Below are 19,091 nucleotides of genomic sequence, written 5' to 3'. Positions count from 1 at the left end.
AAAAATAATAATAGAAGAAAGAAAAGTCATTGGAAATTATTCATTTAGATATTTATGGGTCAATCGATCCAATCTTATTTAGTAATAAAAAAAAATTCTCACTTTTATTGATGATGTTAGTAGAAAAACTTAGATACATTTTCTCTAAAAGAATATGAAATTTTTTATATATATTTTAAAAATTTAAATCCTTGGTTGAAAAAGAAATTTAACTTACATAACCCTTTTTACAATGTTGAGGTGCTCGACAACACCTCTTTTGGGTTATGGTTAATAGGGAGGGGTGTACATGGTGTTATTTGTAGCTCTAAATCAACCCTATATCCATAGTTTTCTACCCCTAATTAAACACAAACTCCTACTATAATTCCATTAAAACTTAAATTATAATCTCTAAATTGTTTTCTTAATTTAATATTTTTTGTAGACTTTTAAGTAATTTTCGTAGGTGCTCAAATGCTTATGTTTGAGATAAAATAAATAAATAAATAAATAAATAATTTAAATTTAAATAATATTAGATTAAGAGTTTGAGATAAATTAAAAGTTTATGTTTAATCAAGAATAAAAATTATTAATCTAAGATTGACTTAGGGTTATAAATAAGATCCCAAAGAGGTGTTGCCGAACACCTCCTCAACATTGTAATAAGGGTTGTAATTTATTTTCTCTCTTTTATTTTTTCCGGTTTCTTTGGGATCTCTCTCTCTCTCTCTCTCTCTCTCTCTCTCAACAATCAGATTCTTCCGACTTAGAAATGAATTTTCTTTTTATCTAATAGTAGGGACCAAAGTCGTGTGTGCTCGATTCATGGAACGCTTGCAAAGATATATATCACATACTTATCAAAGGAGGTTGCTCTCGTGGATTGGACACCCGAGTCCATAAACACTATAGCAAAAGATCCCCGACATGGGATATTTCCAAGCACACACACCACCCTTCCAAAAATTTCTGATCGCCGTCTCTTCCCTACGAATGATGGAACACTTATCCGCTTAGCAAAGTCGACAGGTGGCAGCTTCCCATTGTCGTGCCGACGTCCGACATCCCTTTCACGACGGTTTCGCTGGGACACTCATCTTGTACGTTTCAAGTCGATGCCTTATCGGTAGAGATGATTGGTCCGCGCGGCGGCGTATACGCAGACGGATGGACCGGGCGGCTCCTCCACGCTACGCTCGCCGACGTGGCTTTACCCTCGAGCTGCAGCCGCGATGCTCCCACCTCCAACATATTTCATTTATTTATTGTCTCATGGGAGAGGGGTCAGTGCTGTGGCTTTTCTACATGCATGCTTCAATTTATTTGGCTTCAATATTTCCTATATACATGCTTGAAGGGACAGTACCGTCTTCTGTTTGTGCTTGTTGTATAAGAGATTTGTCTACATAAAGCCCTCCCAATTAATTAATCGAATTGAATCTGGTGGTACTTCTCATTTCAGCTGCAGTGAAAATGTTTAATAGGCACCTTTCGACTTTGTTTGTGTTAGAGCTGAATCGGAATGTTGCATCTCTCTCTCTCTAAATTCTTCAGTTCCAGTCCATGCAATTCGACGTATACTTATCAGGTGAAACATGCACGGAGGAATACCTTTGGTATATTGGACACTCGTGTATCTTTTTTCTCACCCTTTTTAAATCTTATTTTGAACAAATCCAAAATACATGGGATGTCTAGTGAATAATCAACCACTGATGTATAGGATTTCTTTGTTTACATAATGTCATTTTTATATTAAGCTTTCTTGTAATCTAAGAATATCGACTACTCTAGTAATTAAAAAAAGATTTATCGACCCGACATTACTTTTCTACGGATTTGATGATTGATTCAGACAAGATCAGACGTCGCAAAACGTGCCAAGTAGGCAATTATGCGCGAGGTGCTCTATAATAGGATGATAGTACAGTGTATGCAACCGAATCTTACTGTGGCATGACTTGACAGATAGAGTCGACAAGAATGGCAGATAGATTTCCGCGGAGCTACAGGATTTTTTCTGTGCATGTTGCTTGTCAAACGTGGTTTTAAGTCCAGCCATTCTTTCCCTTCGCTAACCATTCTATATATTATGCCGACATCGAGAGAGAGAGAGAGAGAGGATTGTGCAGGTGGTTAATCCAGTGTTGGTGACTTGTGAAGGAGAGTGTTAGACGAACTGTTCATTTGTTTTATGATTTTGATTGTTATATGTAGATTTATCTTCATTCACACGGACCTAATCACTCGAGCTCTATCCATCCCGCTCCCCCTTCCCCAGCTTCTTTGGTCCTCGTTTCTCGTCTGATCCTCCTTCCAACACTTTGCCAATCACTGCGGCAAATGTGTTCCTTTGATATCCCATTGACGTACGTGTTCTTTTCAGCAACCAGTCACACACACTATAAATCGGGGATATGGGTGGCACACTTATATATGTAGATTCAGCTCTCTTGCTTCTCTCCGAGGTTATGATCAGTTCCTCCTTCCACTCTTCTCCGAGTAAGTTTTGATCTTGTTCACTCTGCCAAGCTACTTCTGCACACAAAAGGAAAAGGAAAGTTCTGCATGTCTACGTATGACTCTTCTGTACATGTTCACGTGAATCTTTCTATGATTTCTGTACACTATCTCCTCAAGTCTTACCCTAGTGTTTCAGGTGTCATATACTCGATTGTCCATATCCCGTGGTGCCTGAAATTTAGGCATTCATATAGTGGGTAAGAAACGATTTTAGTTGGGTTATACTCGCCACAATTGACATGGAGCTGCAAATGGGACAAGTTCTCGGCAATTTCATCCCATGACTTGCTCAAAACATGGAGTTGCAGTGTGAGTAGACTTTTTCTTCGCTGAATCCAAGTTAGAATGTAGAATCTTACATGGACCGGAATATGTTATATTTGAAATTAAGACAACCCAGTGACTCTTTGTGTTAGGATTGTAGTTAGATTCCAAATATTTAGATACATCTGATTATATCCAGATGAATCTTAATCAGGTTCGAAGTCGTTAGTCGATTAGAATTCGAATTGAGATTAGATATCTAATTAGCAACAAAAAAAAGAAAAGAATCCTTAGTGAATTAGGATTTATGGCCATTAATACATCATAAATATCAAGGCTTTGGGGAGTAAAAGGCATCTAGAAAGATGGAGAGAAAAAAGAAGATATTTAGTTAAATTAAAAGAGAGTGATTCTTGTTTTAAAGAAAATTTTATTTTTGATTCGGCTTCCGGTTTTTTTTTTTTTTTGAAGTCTTCTCTCTGAGAAGTGTATCAGATAAATTGTTTAAAGTCGAAAAAACCGATGAAGATTGCTGTGAAAGGGCCATAAAAGAAGTGAGGAGCCATATGTTTATTGTGTGTCGTATTTATCATCTGTCCTTTTTGTTAATATTAATTAGATACTCATCACAGAATCAGCTCAAGTGTTGTGCTTTTCTTAATTCATATTATGTGAATAAGAAATCTCAGCGGTGTTGCCTTCAAAGAGCAACTCCTGAGCAAAGGCCGCAGGATCATACTATCCATGAACATTTGTTTTTCCTATGAAGGATCCTTCATTGAGCAATCATTTACAGCTAAAATGGATGTCTGAGAAGACAAATGCTAACTTTAACCCTGCCATTTACGAGCGCCACCGCTTGCCTCTAAGGAAACACTCGTGCAGCGCCATTTACGAGCACAAATCCATGCGCGAGGAGGAACTGATAAACCATCCACGAGGTGCCCATACATATATGTATGACATCGCTTTTATCCATTTCTTGCATGCTCGTTAAGCCCTTCATTCATCTCAGTTGTTGCGTCATCTCGTGTCATTTGCGGACCTGCCGAAGCTTCTTTGCTCGAGATGATGCAGTCCATATAGAAGCATGTCCGAGGGGCCTCCCTTTTGTGAGCTAAAGGAAGCTGAAAGAATGGAGCCTTTGGGGATTGTTTCAGAAGCACAAGAGCTCAGCCAGGTACCACTCGAAACCCACCCCTTTTATTTTCTCTTTACTCGCCATCTACTGATTGGGAATCATTCATTGCATCTATATACTGATAAGATAAAAAAAAGACCATACACAAATTCATTTTGCTACTGATAAATCCAAGTAAAAGAGTGCTGTAATGGGTACAGATTTCGAACTATTCCATTTAGCAAAACCTGCCTACGTTCTCCCAACACGTGCATGGGTTGATACTTGAGAATAATTTGCAGAAGGGAAAGCAAATGGGTTGCAGCAAATGGCGATAGACCTCTTTAGATCTGCACGAGGACGAGTGTTTCCGTCTCTCATAAGGAAGGGTTCGAATTTAGTTGATTTGTCGCAGGTCAACGTAGCAAGCAAGCTAAATGACCCAATTGCTCATGCTGGTTTTCTCCTCTTGAGATAGAGAACAAGCCCAGTCTTGCTATTTGCTACCCGACGACACTGAGCTCACCTCTTTTTGAATTATCTTCCCCTTTCAGAGTCTTGCAGATCGCAGCGCGACCATGATTGATTCCAATCCACCATTCTTTGCCGCTTACGGGAGCCTCTTCCGCAGCCGACCGGCTGCTGGTAATCATGAGGCTGAGGCAGTGGAGGAGTGCGACCTCCCGATCGTGGATCTCAGCCGTCTTAGCGACGAGCTCCAGGTCGAGCAGTGCAAGCGAGAGATCGTCACGGCCGCCTCGGCGTGGGGCTTCTTCCAGATAGTGAACCATGGCATACCTAACGGTGTCCTGGATAGACTGCGAGCGGAGCAGGTTAGAGCGTTCCGGCAGCCGTTCAAGAAGAAGGCCGACGAGAAGTTCCTCGGCTTCTTGGGCGACAGCTATCGTTGGGGGGCGCCCACGGCGACCAGCCTGAAGCAGCTATCGTGGTTGGAGGCGTACCATATTCCTCTCTCTTCCGCAACCCATCCTGCCACGACTAGCACTTGCAGGTATAGAGGAAATATAATAATATTTTTATAGATCAATCAATATAATAATAAAAAAATATTATAACATAATAAAAAAAAACTATAACATAGTATAGAGGAAATAGATTCGTGATTCACAGCTTTTTTGGATCATCTCATGCATATTAATTGACTTCATTTATATTTCCCTCGTATTATTCTGACCATCATCTCATGCATTATGTTAACAGTGTAAAGAAAACATAAGACAGTGTCGAAAGTAGCAGACGAGATAAATGTGTTTGTTTGCGAGATATCAGCACGAACATTGTGCACTAGGCAGTGTGCGTCATATCTCCCGATTGTAACGCAGGTGTGTGATAGAGGAACTCTCGTCGGCGATGTCTCGGCTGGCGGATCGACTTATGGGTATACTCGCCGAAGGATTGGGAAGTGATGGGAGCTACATCAAGGATAATTGCAAGCGTAATACGTGTTATCTACGATTAAACCGGTATCCCCCGTGCCCGGTAGCAGGTGAGGTGTTTGGGTTGGTTCCCCATACTGATACTGATTTCCTCACCGTGCTGTGCCAAGACAACGTGATTGGGCTGCAGCTGAAGAAGGGTGGGAGATGGATCGCTGTTAGACCTAATCCTGGCACGCTAATCATCAACGTCGGTGATTTATTCCAGGTAGCAGCACTTTTACTTGATGATGATGGATAGTTACTCGATTAGTTTCTTAATTCGAAGTTGAAGGATTAGAGAAATGTTAATGCTTTTGTTAATCAATCTTCTCTCCTTTCATACATATATTCCGTGATGTGATTCGATTGTCTTAATACTTAGCGATCTAAAACTATTCTCTCAATCTATCTATCTTCTTTCATGGCATACACATGATGTTACTCTACTAGTACACCCACCATCGGGGGGGCTCACCAATGGTCTCATGTTTGCCTTGTGGTTCTTCCGCATAAAGTTCACGGTAATCTCGCTTAACTCAGGGCTAAGGACGTCCGAGTCTTGCTTGCATGCATGGCGACGTTTCGTTAGATTAAGGGAGAGTCACGTAATCGACATAGACACCTTATTACTATGAGAGTGAGTGGTTTTGTGTGAATGCAGGCGTGGAGCAATGGACTGTACAAGAGTGTGGAACACAGGGTCATGTCGAATCCACACCTGGAGAGGTTCTCGGTGGCCTACTTCGTTTGCCCCTCGAAAGAAACCTTGATCGAGAGCAGTGCACGGCCGGCCATTTACAGGAAGTTCAGCTTCGGGGAATACAGACAGCAAGTACAACAAGATGTAACACTACTAGGTTACAAAGTTGGGCTCACGAGGTTTCTTGCTTCATGCAGGCGAAACAAACACACCAATGCACAGTTCCCTCCGTAGCTCTTGCTTGTTACGATGAAGCATTTTAAAACCCCTCTACGATGTAGATGGTGATGATGATGATGATCATCATCATTATTATTATTATTATTATCAAACATGCTAAAAAAAGCTCAAACAAAGTGCTGTTCTCTCCTAACTTATAGTACAACATTCTCTCCTAAGGTTCCATGTCACTGCTCATGAGATGAATGATGGGCGTGCTCACTCTTTGTTTGAAAACTATGCATGGTTCGCTCTCTCTCTCACTTACATGAAGTTGCTGAGAATGGCAGCAACTAAGAAAAACTTCCCGCACCCATTTGCAGCCTTAAAAAATTGCAGATCTTAGATCTAAGTCATTGTAAAAAGCTTCGGAAGCTACCAGCACAGATCCACAAGCTTGAGAATTTGAAGATTTTGAGACTGGCTTACTGCACACAACTCGAGAGGCTTGTGAATCTGCTAGTGTTGGAAATTGAAGGGCGTCGTCGTCTGCAATCGTTACATGACAGCTTCAGTGACATGGAAAACCTGACAGAGCTAAAGATGCTGAGATGTGACTCGTTGACTGGGATGCCCCGTGGAATAGGAAAACCTGTCTGACCTCCAGAAAGAGGCCGGGTGGGCTGCGGTTGACGGCCATGGAAGTGCCACTTTCCAGTACTTGCAAACTCTGATAAATCTTGAAGAGCTACGTCTGCAAAACCTGAAATCGATGTCAGATCCGGAGGATGCTCCAACTGCCAAGCTGCACGAGAAGTCAAAGCTCAAGCATTTGGCGCTCCATTGAACGGTCGACGATGAGGTAGAAATGCCCTTTCTGCTCCTATAGATTCTTGAAGGCCTCCGACCCAATCCAACTTTGGAAAAACTGGAAATCAGTTGCGCTGCGACAACTCTTTCTCTCTGATGCTTAGATTAGAGCGTCGGATGTGTCCTAAAATACAGGGGGAGAGAATATTATTTTCCTGGACTCCAAGAATTGCCTCTGATGCAATGTCCAAAATTCAGAGAATTGGATGTTAAATTCAGTGGAATTAAATCTTCAATGAGCTCTCGAATGAATTAAATCTTCAGTTTGAGCAATGAGATGCTGTGGACATCTAACTTAAGGATTGTGGCACAAACTCAATTGGATCAGGGAGCTAGAGATTGTTGGGTGCAAAGGGATAATGAATTTGCCACAACTTATGAAACATTTGTTGGGCAGATGGCCCATTATTCAGTTCACAGTAGGCTTTAATAACCCATAGTCCATAGCTATTAAAATTATTTTTCTTTTAGTCTAAATCTTAACCAAGAGGTATGGTAGCTAGGACAAAAAAAAAGGGGGGAAATAGTGGCTGCGAATTGGGCCGAAAGAAACTATTCAAGGATAACACAAAGGTTGTTCTCAATCATCCAAGCAATGTTATCACCTTAGACTAGATCAGATTTACAATAAATTTTACTATGATTACTTGGGGAGATTTTGAATATTATGCATAGTGACATAATCCTTATATCTCAGGTATTCTCTTGTGATTGTTGAAGTTTTGGGTAAAAGACTTTGAGATTTGTACATTCATTATTTTTATAATAAATTTTTTCTAGTTTGCCCATAATTTTTACCCTTCACGTTGGAGGAGTTTTTCATGTAAATTTTGATGTCCTATTTTATTATGATTTTCATTTAATTCCGTTATGCTACAGTCTACCTATATTTATTCATATACAAAGTTATTATTTTATCCCATCAATTTATATCCATAGGTGATATCCAAAACTTTGATCGATGATAAAACATAGTAAGTTATGCAAAAAAATAATTCTATGCGATTCAACAACACACACGGTTTATAGCCAATAATTGCACGATGAACCTGGCTCTGATACCACTATTGGAAACTTTAGAGTGCATCACATGTGTAGTAGAAAATAGAAAACAAAAACTGATTTTCCAAACGAACGATATAGGAACGTCATGCGACAATTGGGAGCAAAAAACTCAAGAAATAAAAAAACTACATAAGATTCGTGATACATTCTCACATAGGGGAGTTCGTATATCTCCGAAAACATAGAACTAAGTTATTAGATGGAGATTAGATGTCCTCCTCTCTAGTGGTGATCTACACGATAGATAAAGTGATGATGCACCTTTTTTCATAATGCATTCTTTCCTCACCTTCATAACAAAGGTAGTCTTTGTCACTACCCTCTCATACCAAAGAGGGGGCAATCGATTGAGAAAGAAGCAGGGAGAGAAGTCAAGGAGGTGGTAGCTAAGGGGTCCGGCCTTATAACTCTTTTAATCCCACATCTCTTTGATAGAGACCCATATTTGCTAACTCTAATGAATCCTACCCTATTGAATATTAGATATTCATCCAATTACCCTAGTATATTGGATACTATATCTTTATTAAATCATTTCTAACTTAATGAAAATTAATTTTTTATCTAATTATCTACTTTAAGCTCTTATTGGGTCTTACCTAATAGATCTAATAAAATATGAGCTTATTGGATATCACATATTCAATCATCTATTCATCGTATCATCTACCATATGCGTGTAATTCTCTAAGCCTAATACTAAGCTGACCATGAGTTGCACATATCAGATCCTCTTTTAACACTTAATTATCCTAGTAAAGTTAACTATCATTTCTAATAACCGGTTGTATGAGGCTAGCTATCTCCATCATATGGATGAGTATATAACACACTAGTATATCTTATTATCCCGATGTCCCTCTCAAGTAACATATGATTGAGAATATTTAGGATATGTGTTTAAAGGCGGATTGGTCTTATTATCATGATCCCATCATGATCTAATTCCTATTGTACAAATCTAAGGATATCACAATGTATTCATCATCCAATATAAAGTAATAAAATATCATGATATTAATAATAACTAAAAAAACTATACAGCTCGTCATATATGCTATCACTTCTATCTCACTCCAAAAATAATATCTTTAAACCATATCAAATTCTTGATCTCTATACTACCATAAGCTATCCTTCTGAGCTTATGAAAACCCTAAGCATCACTAAAGTTCAAAAATTCCCCCACTAGCATAAAATCATATATGAAAAATATGATATTTTAGTATGTAATACTATATGGACTCTTGTACCATTCAATCATATACAAAATGATATTAAGTATAAGGGGATCTTTCAAATTAAGTAGAACCCTAATAAATCTATTGCTAGATACAAAGCACATTTCGTATTTAAAGAGTTTTACTAAATTTTGGGCATTGATTTTATAGAAACCTTCCGTCTTATTGTTAAATCTATGACAATTTGACTTATCCTGAATTTAGCTATCACTCGATGTTGGTAGTTATGATGATTGGTTATTAATAATGCTATTTTGTAGGGGATTTTGTCTGACAATATCTTTATTCAATAGTTTCTTTGCTTCATTCATCTTATATAAATTCTAGAAAGCTATATATGAATTTTGCTAAACTCCAAGAGTATGTATGATACAACAAACTTAGCTCATATTCGATGTCAATCAATTTTGTTAATTTTAAATTTGATAGCTCTTTATTCCTAAAATAACAAAAGGGTTGTACCATATATTTATTAGACTATATAGATGACATCATCATTATAGTCAATAACTCTATTAAGATTAATTACTTTTTTAAACAACTGGTGGATCGATTCTAAGCTATTTTCTGGGTATAGAGGTTTTATTTACATCTACTAGTCTTTTCTTCTCTTAAAAAAAATATATTTAAGATCTCGTATTGAAGATAAATATGCAAAATACTAAAGAAGTTGTCACCCAACTTTCTTTCATTGAGTTATTCAAACTACATGATAGTAGTGTTACTACGGATTCCAAATACTTGGCTCCCTATAGTACTTATCATTCACTCGTCTAGATATCTCATTTGGAATCAATAAATTATAATAGTTTATGCATCAATCCTCTATAACTCATTGGATTACAATAAAGAGTATCCTATGATACCTTCAAGGAACCTTTAATCATAATCTTCTTCTTTGAAAATAATCATCCTCTCATTTTTATGCCTTTGCTAATATTGATTGGGTAGGTAATACCAATGATAGAACATCCACATCGATGTATATTATATTTCTTAATATAAATCCTCTCGGTTAACAGAAAATAATTACACATTCTGTTAGAGCTAGCCCCAGGATATTTACCAAAAGATAATTTTGGCAACACAACAAAGACAATAAAGCGAAAAGAATAAAAGCGACAAGAACAAACAAAAACACCAGAACACCAGATATACGTGGTTCGGTCAATTGACTTTGACCTACATCCACGGAAGAAAGAGGAGCAAATTACTACTGCAAAAGAGGGACACTTACAAATGCCTTAGGAAGATGTTCCTAGGCCATAAAACACCTTCAGCTTACTAAACAAGAAAAAACTCAAACCGTAAGCAGGTTTTCTTGTGGTGCCTCTTGTGCTGCCTGTGGTACCTCTTGTGGTGTCTGTGGTACCTCTTGTGGTGTGTCTGACTTCAAAGACCAGGCCCTTATTTATAGTTTCCAGACGAGACGACAAGTCTGATTTTCCCGATGTGGGACTATGGGACTTGCCAAACTATCAAATCTCCACCTTAGCATGTCCCAACAAAACTTGCTCCACCTTCTTCACAAAAGCCCCAACGGGCAATCACCAACAATGAATACCAACCAAGTCCAAGCATTGCTTGAACTTGTAAACCGGAAGAGGCTTCGTAAACATATCAGCTGGATTGTCCTTCGTATGAATTTTCTGAACAAGGATCTTTCCCTCAGCAATAGTGTCCCATCTGCATCCAACAATTTTCTTACCCGAAGGCGGCTTCACAAGATCCCAAGTTCTATTCCGATAGAGAGACTCAATTTCTTCATTCATTGCAATCAACCACTTAGTGGAATTATCACAAGAAACTACATCTGAGTAGGAAGTAGGCTCACCAACTTCACTTGTCTCTTCTGCAACAGACAAAGCATATGCAACCAAATTTGCATATCTTTGTGGTGGTCGAATATTTCTCCGTGGTCTATCCTTGGCTATGGAATATTGCTCTTCCTCTGGATCATCTACATCAGTAGACTCGGGACCATCTACTAGCATTCTTTGAGTAGAAGAGTTCGACTTAAAAGAATCTGAACTACCAATCTCAAGCTCCACTTGCTTCTGCGCACTATCATTTGTACAACTAGTAGAATCCTCTTTAGAAGATAGCATAGATAATTCATCAAAAGTAACATCTCTACTGATTATAAATTTTGGGGATTTAGGATCAGGACACCATAATCTGTATCCTTTCACCCTAAAAGCATACCCAAGGAAAATGCACTTTTTAGCCTGAGGGTCTAATTTTCCTTCATTTACATGCATGTATGCTGGACACCCAAAAATTTTAAAATCAGAGTAATCAGCAGGAATACCTGACCAAACTTCCTCTGGAGTTTTAAAATAAAGTGCTGCAGAAGGAGCACGGTTGACAACGTAACAGGCCATATTAATCGCCTATGCCCAAAAGTCTTTTGTCAACCCTGCATTTGAGATCATACATCTCGCTCTCTCCAAGAGTGTTCTGTTCATACGTTCGGCCACACCATTTTGCTGAGGCGTCATCCTAACAGTGCGATGTCGAACGATTCCTTCATTTTTGCAGAATTCTTCAAAATCACCTTCACAAAATTCCATGCCATTATCTGTTCGAAATCGTTTAATCTATTTACCTGTTTGTTTCTCAATCAAAGCCTTACATTATTTAAATGTTAGAAAAACATCATTTTTATGCTTCAGAAAATAAACCCAAACTTTTCTGGAATAATCATCAATGAAAGTCAACATATACCTAGCACCACCCTTAGATTGAATATGAGCTGGACCCCAAAGGTTTGAATGAATATAGTCAAGAGTACCTTTCATTTTGTGAACTGCCGGAGAATTGAAGCTGACTCTTTTCTGCTTTCCAAAAATGCAGTGTTCACAAAAGTCCAGTGGCCCAGTACTCTGTTCGCAAAGTAGACCTCTTTTGCTCAATATGCTCAAACCTTTTTCGCTCATATGACCTAAACGCATATGCCATAATTTGGTGATGTCAGAATCAGACAATGATGATGACGAAACTACAACTGAACCTGTGACAGTAGTTCCCTGCAGAATATACAAGCTACCAGACCTACAAGCTTTCATAACAATAAGAGCACTTCTAGAAACTTTCATAACTCCACCTTCAGCTGTGTATTTACACCCAAGGGCCTCTAGGGTGCCTAAAGAGATGAGATTCTTTTTCAAATCAGGAACACGTCTAACATTAGTGAGCGTCCTCACAATACCATCATGCATTTTAATTCGGATTGTTCCTCTACCAACAATATCACATGCGGCATTATTGCCCATCAAAACAATTCCACCATTACAAGATTCATACGTGGAAAACAAATCCCTATTGGGACACATGTGATAAGAACAACCTGAATCTAAAATCCATTCATTTTTAGACATTGTCCCGTCATCAGTAGCAAAGAAAATATTTTCAACATTATCATCAGATGCTACACTAGCTTCAGCGGATTCAATAGTTTTCTCAACAAATTTTTCCTTTTGCTTTAATTTATTTTTCAACTTAAAGCAATCAGATTTAATGTGCCCCATTTTATGACAATATATGCATTCCAAATTTCTATGTCTGGATTTAGATCTAGATTTAGATCTACTACTGCCAAACCCTCAGTCTGATTCTCTCTACTTTCCCCAGTGATATTCTTGTCTATCTGCTCCTTAGATTTCAGTGCAGATTTAATTTCTTGATACAAAACTGTTTCTTTTCCATAAATCAAAGTATCACGGAAATGCTTAAAAGATTGGGGAAGAGAACACAAGAGTAACAAAGCCTTATCCTCATCATCAATTTTTGCATCTATATTCTCCAAATCTATAACCAAAGAATCAAACTTATCAAGATGCGAGAGTATAGATGTACCTTCAATCATCCAAAGCATATACATTCTCTGCTTCAAGTAGAGACGATTCTCCACTGTCCTCTTCATGTACAAAGCTTTAAGCTTGTCCCACATGCTCTTAGCCGTAGTCTCCATAGCTACCTCTCGTAAAACCTCATCAGAGAGATTTAGAATGATGCTGGATCGGGCCTTCTTATCCATACCCGCAAGATCTTCCTTTGACGTACCATCTGGAATGTTCTCAGCCTCTTGTAGTGCCAAATCAACTCCGTCTTGAACCAGAATGGCTTCCATCTTAAGTTGCCACATGCCGAAGTTGACATTTCTGTCGAATTTCTCGACAACGATCTTTGATATTGTCATTGTTGCCAAAAGATCCTAGAACCAGGCTCTGATACCAGTTTGTTAGAGCTAGCCCCAGGATATTTACCAAAAGATAATTTTGGCAACACAACAAAGACAATAAAGCGGAAAGAATAAAAGCGACAAGAACAAACAAAAACACCAGAACACCAGATATACGTGGTTTGGTCAATTGACTTTGACCTACATCCACGGAAGAAAGAGGAGCAAATTACTACTGCAAAAGAGGGACACTTACAAATGCCTTAGGAAGATGTTCCTAGGCCATAAAACACCTTCAGCTTACTAAACAAGAAAAAACCCAAACCGTAAGCAGGTTTTCTTGTGGTGCCTCTTGTGCTGCCTGTGGTACCTCTTGTGGTGTCTGTGGTACCTCTTATGGTGTGTCTGACTTCAAAGCCCAGGCCCTTATTTATAGTTTCCAAACGAGACGACAAGTCTGATTTTCTCGATGTGGGACTATGGGACTTGCCAAACTAACACATTCTACTACTCATATCATTACTACCACTACTACAAAATTCAATTAGGTCACTAATTTTTTTGCACAAACTTAGCATCACCTTTTATTCTACTTCAACAATCTATTGTGATAATATTAATACTACCTACCTATACTCCAATATGATATTTTATTCTCGTATGAAGTACATCGTTATCCACTTTCACATAAGCCTCTCATGAAGCTACTTACTTGCAAGGTGTTTCACTCACATCATTCCAAAAATGACATTCATGAGGGAAGTTCAATCTTATGAAAGCATGATAGAGAATCCATTACAAATCAGATATCAAATGGTTAACAGATTGTGATCTTGATATATTTATTATTTGTATCTCCATCATATTAATCATCTCATGATTCAAAGGCAATCACCTTGATTCATAAGTGGAGAACAATCAAATCCTCCTCAACCTATATAAATATATAATATATGTAGCTTCATGAATCAAGTGAATACAAAAAGTCGTTTTTACTATAATCCTTCACTTAAGATCATGTGACCATGGCCTTTTTTTTTTTCTCATGAAAAAGCTATAGAAATAATAATGGAGCATTTATCTTCTTAAGATCTACATGGCCCTTTACGTCCTTATTACTTGATTCGACTCCCTTCCTTTCGCCCTCTCCTTCATGCTCTTGTCACTCGACTTGACCCCTCAAATGAGTAGTATACTCTTGCTCGCCCTCCTCCACTTGCACTCATAGCAACACGCTCTAAAAGGAAGGGTTGGAGCCTTCAAAGGAAGGGAATTCATCATCGGAGGAACTCCTCTAGATGAATGGAAGGGGTGAAAGTTCTTCCTTTCTCTATTCCTAAATCGATTAAATCGTGAGGGGTCGAGGAGGAACTCCTTTCTCCTCTCATTTGAGTGGGTATTGTCGATGTTGTCTTCGCCACAGGAGGAACTTTTAGAGGAATGGAAGGATCAAAATTCCTTCATATTGAGAAATGAGATTGAGTTAGGCGACAAAAATATGAAGAGCAGTGTGGATCAAGGGCGAGGGCATGATGGGGTGAGGCGACGGGTAACAATAAGTGTCAAAGACGATTAATAAGGGGCAAAAGTAATAATCGATAAGTCGTGGTTCAAGTATAATATTATTTTTTAAAACATGAGAGATGCTATGCGAGAATAAAGTAAAAAATGAGAATTTTATGAGAAAAAAAAAAGAAGAAAACTTGGAGATTTTTTTTAATAAATTTATTCTAAAAAAAAAATTGTCACATTAAATGATATACAAAAATACTTGATGAGACCACACAACAATACATTAACCAATCATGCAGTCGTCACAACCTCCATAGTATGTTTTAGAATATAACTCATACTATTTCACCAAGCACTTCAGCTCACATGACCTTGTCAAAGACGTTCTAGATAAAACTAATTTCGGAGTTAATGATCGGTAATTAATCTTTCCATCCATCATCTCGTTCTTTACGTGAGGCCTCATCTCCTTGTCACTCACGACACAGCCACAACAAAGCTCGTCAGAAGATTCAACTCCCTAGGTCACGTTATGCAAAGCAAGCAAGTCATACGCAACGTTGACCAGTCAACCAAACCAATATTTTCTTTTGCCTTCTTCTTCTTCTTCCGTCCTCCACCAATTGATGCACTATCAACCTCCATCCAAGATTTTGCTGAGATACTCATTTTCACATTAATCAAATCCTAACACGTCGCAACATCTATTTTCTCATAATTCTAATACAACATATTGGTTTAATATCTAATATATAGACAAATTGTGCTACCCTTCGATACCATCAGAAACATTACATGTCTCATCCTCCTACGAAAGTCACCATCACAAGTTTTCTATTAACTTGCCTTTAAACAACTTGTCTTCGCATAATAAGAAGAGAGAAGTCGATGCTCTTATGCTTAGTGTTAGACTTGCACCATTTATTATCATTAGCATGCGAAGGAAAGGCATTGAGCTTATGCATACTATTGGCATGTTTCCTGCCATCTTAAACCTATTGTTGTGGTAAACAATTTTAAGCCGTGGCCTCAGGACTGACGCAGGTTGATTTGGGTCCGGGTGATGGGGATCTTCACGAGACGGCCTTCGAGCCCGTTGAGGCAGTCGATGTTGTGGTCGGGACGGTGTCGTCGTTTCCTCCGGGCAAGAACTCCTCGCCTGCGCGTCCGGTGGGGACCTTCAATTTCGCACATGCACAAAGGTCTTGGGGAGCATGAAGCTGAGGAGCACGACGCAGGCGAGCTTGCCGCGCAGGTGTGGTCTCGGGCATCATGCGGTCGAGGATCATGACGTAGGTGGGCTGGCCGTGCAGGTGTGGTCTCGGGGAGCATGGAGCTGAGGAGCACGACGTAGGCGGGCTGGCCGCGCGGGTGTGGTCTCGGAGAGCATGGAGCTGAGGAGCACGACGCAGGCGAGCTGGCCGCGCAGGTGTGGTCTCGGGGAGCATGGAGCCAAGGAGCACAACGCATGCGGGCTGGCCACGCATGTGTGGTCTCGGGCATCATGCGGCCGAAGAGCACGACGCAGGCGAGCAGGCCGCGCAGGTGTGGTCTCGGGCAACACGCGACCGAGGAGCACGACGCAGGCGGGTAAGCCGCGTTGAGGTGGACTCGGGTGGTCTACGGTCGAGGGACACGACTAAGGCGGGCAGGCCGCGCTGATGTGGACTCGGGCAAACTGCGGCCGAGGGACACGACTTAGGCGGGCAGGCCGCGTTGAGGTGGACTCGGGCATGCTGCGGCCGAGGGACATGGCTCAGGCGGGCAGGCCACGCTGAGGTGGACTCGGGCGATCTATGGCCGAGGGACACGGCTCAGGCTGAGGGACATGGCTCAGGCAGGCAGGCCGCGCTGAGGTGGATTCAGTTGGTCTACGGCCGAGGGACACGGCTCAAGCCGAGGGACACGGCTCAAGAGGGCAGGCCACGCTGAGGTGAACTCGGGCAGTCTACGGCCAAGCCGTGTAGGTACAGAAGGGGGTTAGGTCGGGGCTAACCACGAACTGGGAGGCAGTCAGGTAGATACTGAGCCTTCACTCGGAAGAGACTGAGGCAGGGCTTAGATTTCTTTTCACGAGGACTACAGCTGTTAGCCATCATGGGTGCTTGACTTCTTCTATGGAGCCCACTTCCAAAAGTCGCTCCTCCTCACAGCCATCCAGGCCTCCGTCGCAATGTACCGGTTAGCCCGCTAGAGCATATCTGGTACCGTGGTAAGTGGTCGCTCAACGAGGGACCAGAGGAATCTGGAAGGTCACAGGCCTATCATAAACGCCTGCATTAACAGAGAGGGATGAGTGTCCGGCAACCCCCGGATTTGTGTTGTAAAATGATTCACAAAATGGGAGAGGGGCTCGTCCTCCCTCTGGTTGAGTCCGAGGAGAAGCGTCGTGGAAGGCTTCGGCCGTGCATAGGCCACGAAGTGGAGCTCGAAGTCCTTGACGAGCTGGTTGAAGGAGGCGATCGTCCCGATCTTCAGACCGTTGTACCATGTGTGGGCTGGCCCCCTTAGAGTCATGGGAAATGCTCTGCACATCAGAGCATCAGAGGTTTCGTATAGCGCCATTTGGGCACGGAAAGCGGCCACGTGGTCCGTTGGGTCGGTGGCGCCGTCATATGCGTCTAAAGAGGGGAGCTGTAAGTCTGCGGGGACTGTATGATCCTATATCTCGGGCGCGAATGGAGACCCTTGGTGTGCGTCCTTCCCGAGCTCTCCCTTTGACCTTCGAACCTCCTTCTACACCTCGTCCAATCGCTGGCTGATGAAGCGCAACTGGACTCGAAGAGAGTCGGCAGGATCTGGAGATAGTGCATCGAGTTTCGGGCGACCCCTTGGGTTCACCGTCACTCGATCCCCGAGTGGGGCCAATGGGACCCGAGGCGAAGCGGGAAGCTCCCGAGGTGGTGTGCGGGCTTGAACGGGCGGCTCCTGTTGCCGCAGTGGTTGGATCGCAGGCGGGTGCGCCGGATGAGAAACGAGCGGGATAATGGTTTGCACTATACCCGTCAGAGCTCGAACTTGATGAGCAAGGTCCTGAAAGGCCTCGGATGACACGGGCGACGGGTCGTTGAATAACCACCAATGGTGCTCTGAGGCCGCGGCGGGGTGCTCAGCTCGAGGTTCTTTACGCGGGGGGTGTTCCCCCGAAGCTCCGATTGGGCGTGACCCCTCAGCCACGAGCTCGTTTGAGCCGATCAGGCGATCCCTTGACATTCGGGCCCTCCTTCTAGCGCAAAACTGTTGTGGTAAACAACCGTGAGCCGTGGCCTCAGGGCCGACGCGGCTTGGTTCGGGTCCGGGTGACGGGGATCTTCACGAAACGGCCTTCGAGCCCGCCGAGGTAATCGATGCTATGGTCAGGACGGTGTCGTCGTGCCCTCCGTGCAGGAACTCCTCACCTTTACGTCTTGCGGGGATCTTCGGCTTCGCCCCTACACAAAGATCGGGTCGGGGTGCTCGGCCCGACCTCTTCGACGATCAAGTTAATCAATGGCAAAGGGGATTCTGATGAGGAAGTTCTTTCTTTTTCTCTCATCTTTCCGTTCAGAATGCGAGGGTATTTATAGGGAAGCTTACTGTTTCCTGATGTGCTCGCTTGCATGGGACAGACTGGTAGCGTATGACATTGGTATTGGTGTGGCGTGAGAAACCGAGCCTGAGCCGGTATTAATGCGCCTCGGTCGACGTTCTGGTCCGTTTGACCAAGTGCTGTTGTGTCGATCAAGACGTGAGGCGTCATCTGACGTCAGCCGAGTCTTATCATAATTACTATCCTCATCACCTATGAAAATAAATGATTAATTATTACCTAAACAGTCTCACTTGGTCTATGTATAAAGTCCATTAATCGTTGGCATGCTCTTCTTCTACTTGGATCCACATGTCAAGCACTTCCTACTTTAAATTAATGTGGTGAACAATGAATAGTCACCTGATCACGTTGCCACCACTTATTTCCCCAACCATCTCTTTCCCACTTTTGCCAAAGTCTTTGGTGAGAGGCCTCATCTTCTCCGTCAGTCAAGTCACA

At 41.4% G+C, this 19,091-nt stretch overlaps 2 protein-coding genes across 2 annotated transcripts; one reads left to right on the top strand and one right to left on the bottom strand.

The window, feature by feature from the left end:
• The first annotated feature begins 3,268 nt into the window (after positions 1–3,268).
• Positions 3,269–6,425, top strand: LOC135581518 (gibberellin 2-beta-dioxygenase 8-like). The gene is made up of 5 exons (XM_065081250.1): positions 3,269–3,713; positions 3,788–3,952; positions 4,195–4,904; positions 5,236–5,557; positions 5,993–6,425. The coding sequence occupies exons 3-5, from the start codon at positions 4,471–4,473 to the stop codon at positions 6,263–6,265; spliced, it is 1,029 nt and encodes a 342-aa protein (XP_064937322.1). The 5' UTR covers positions 3,269–3,713; positions 3,788–3,952; positions 4,195–4,470; the 3' UTR covers positions 6,266–6,425.
• A 10,889-nt stretch (positions 6,426–17,314) lies between these two features.
• On the bottom strand, positions 17,315–17,626 carry LOC135588871 (uncharacterized). Its single transcript, XM_065081219.1, has one exon. It carries the CDS (start codon positions 17,624–17,626, stop codon positions 17,315–17,317), a length of 312 nt encoding a protein of 103 aa, XP_064937291.1.
• Between the last annotated feature and the right edge of the window lie 1,465 nt (positions 17,627–19,091).

This window comes from Musa acuminata, chromosome BXJ1-8, assembly GCF_036884655.1.
Source record: "Musa acuminata AAA Group cultivar baxijiao chromosome BXJ1-8, Cavendish_Baxijiao_AAA, whole genome shotgun sequence".
NCBI classification, from domain to species: Eukaryota; Viridiplantae; Streptophyta; class Magnoliopsida; order Zingiberales; family Musaceae; genus Musa; species Musa acuminata.
The sequence above is the reverse complement of the archived record's forward strand: the minus strand, read 5'-3'. Positions and strand labels throughout refer to the sequence as shown.

What these genes read in the sequence shown, in the direction of transcription:
- LOC135581518 (XM_065081250.1), top strand. Translation starts at nt 4,471, where the DNA reads ATGATTGATTCCAATCCACCATTCTTTGCCGCTTACGGGAGCCTCTTC. An exon ending in GCCACGACTAGCACTTGCAG is followed by an intron (nt 4,905 to 5,235) that starts GTATAGAGGAAA and finishes ATTGTAACGCAG; the next exon opens with GTGTGTGATAGAGGAACTCT. An exon ending in ACGTCGGTGATTTATTCCAG is followed by an intron (nt 5,558 to 5,992) that starts GTAGCAGCACTT and finishes GTGTGAATGCAG; the next exon opens with GCGTGGAGCAATGGACTGTA.
- LOC135588871 (XM_065081219.1), bottom strand. Translation starts at nt 17,626, where the DNA reads ATGGCGCTATACGAAACCTCTGATGCTCTGATGTGCAGAGCATTTCCC.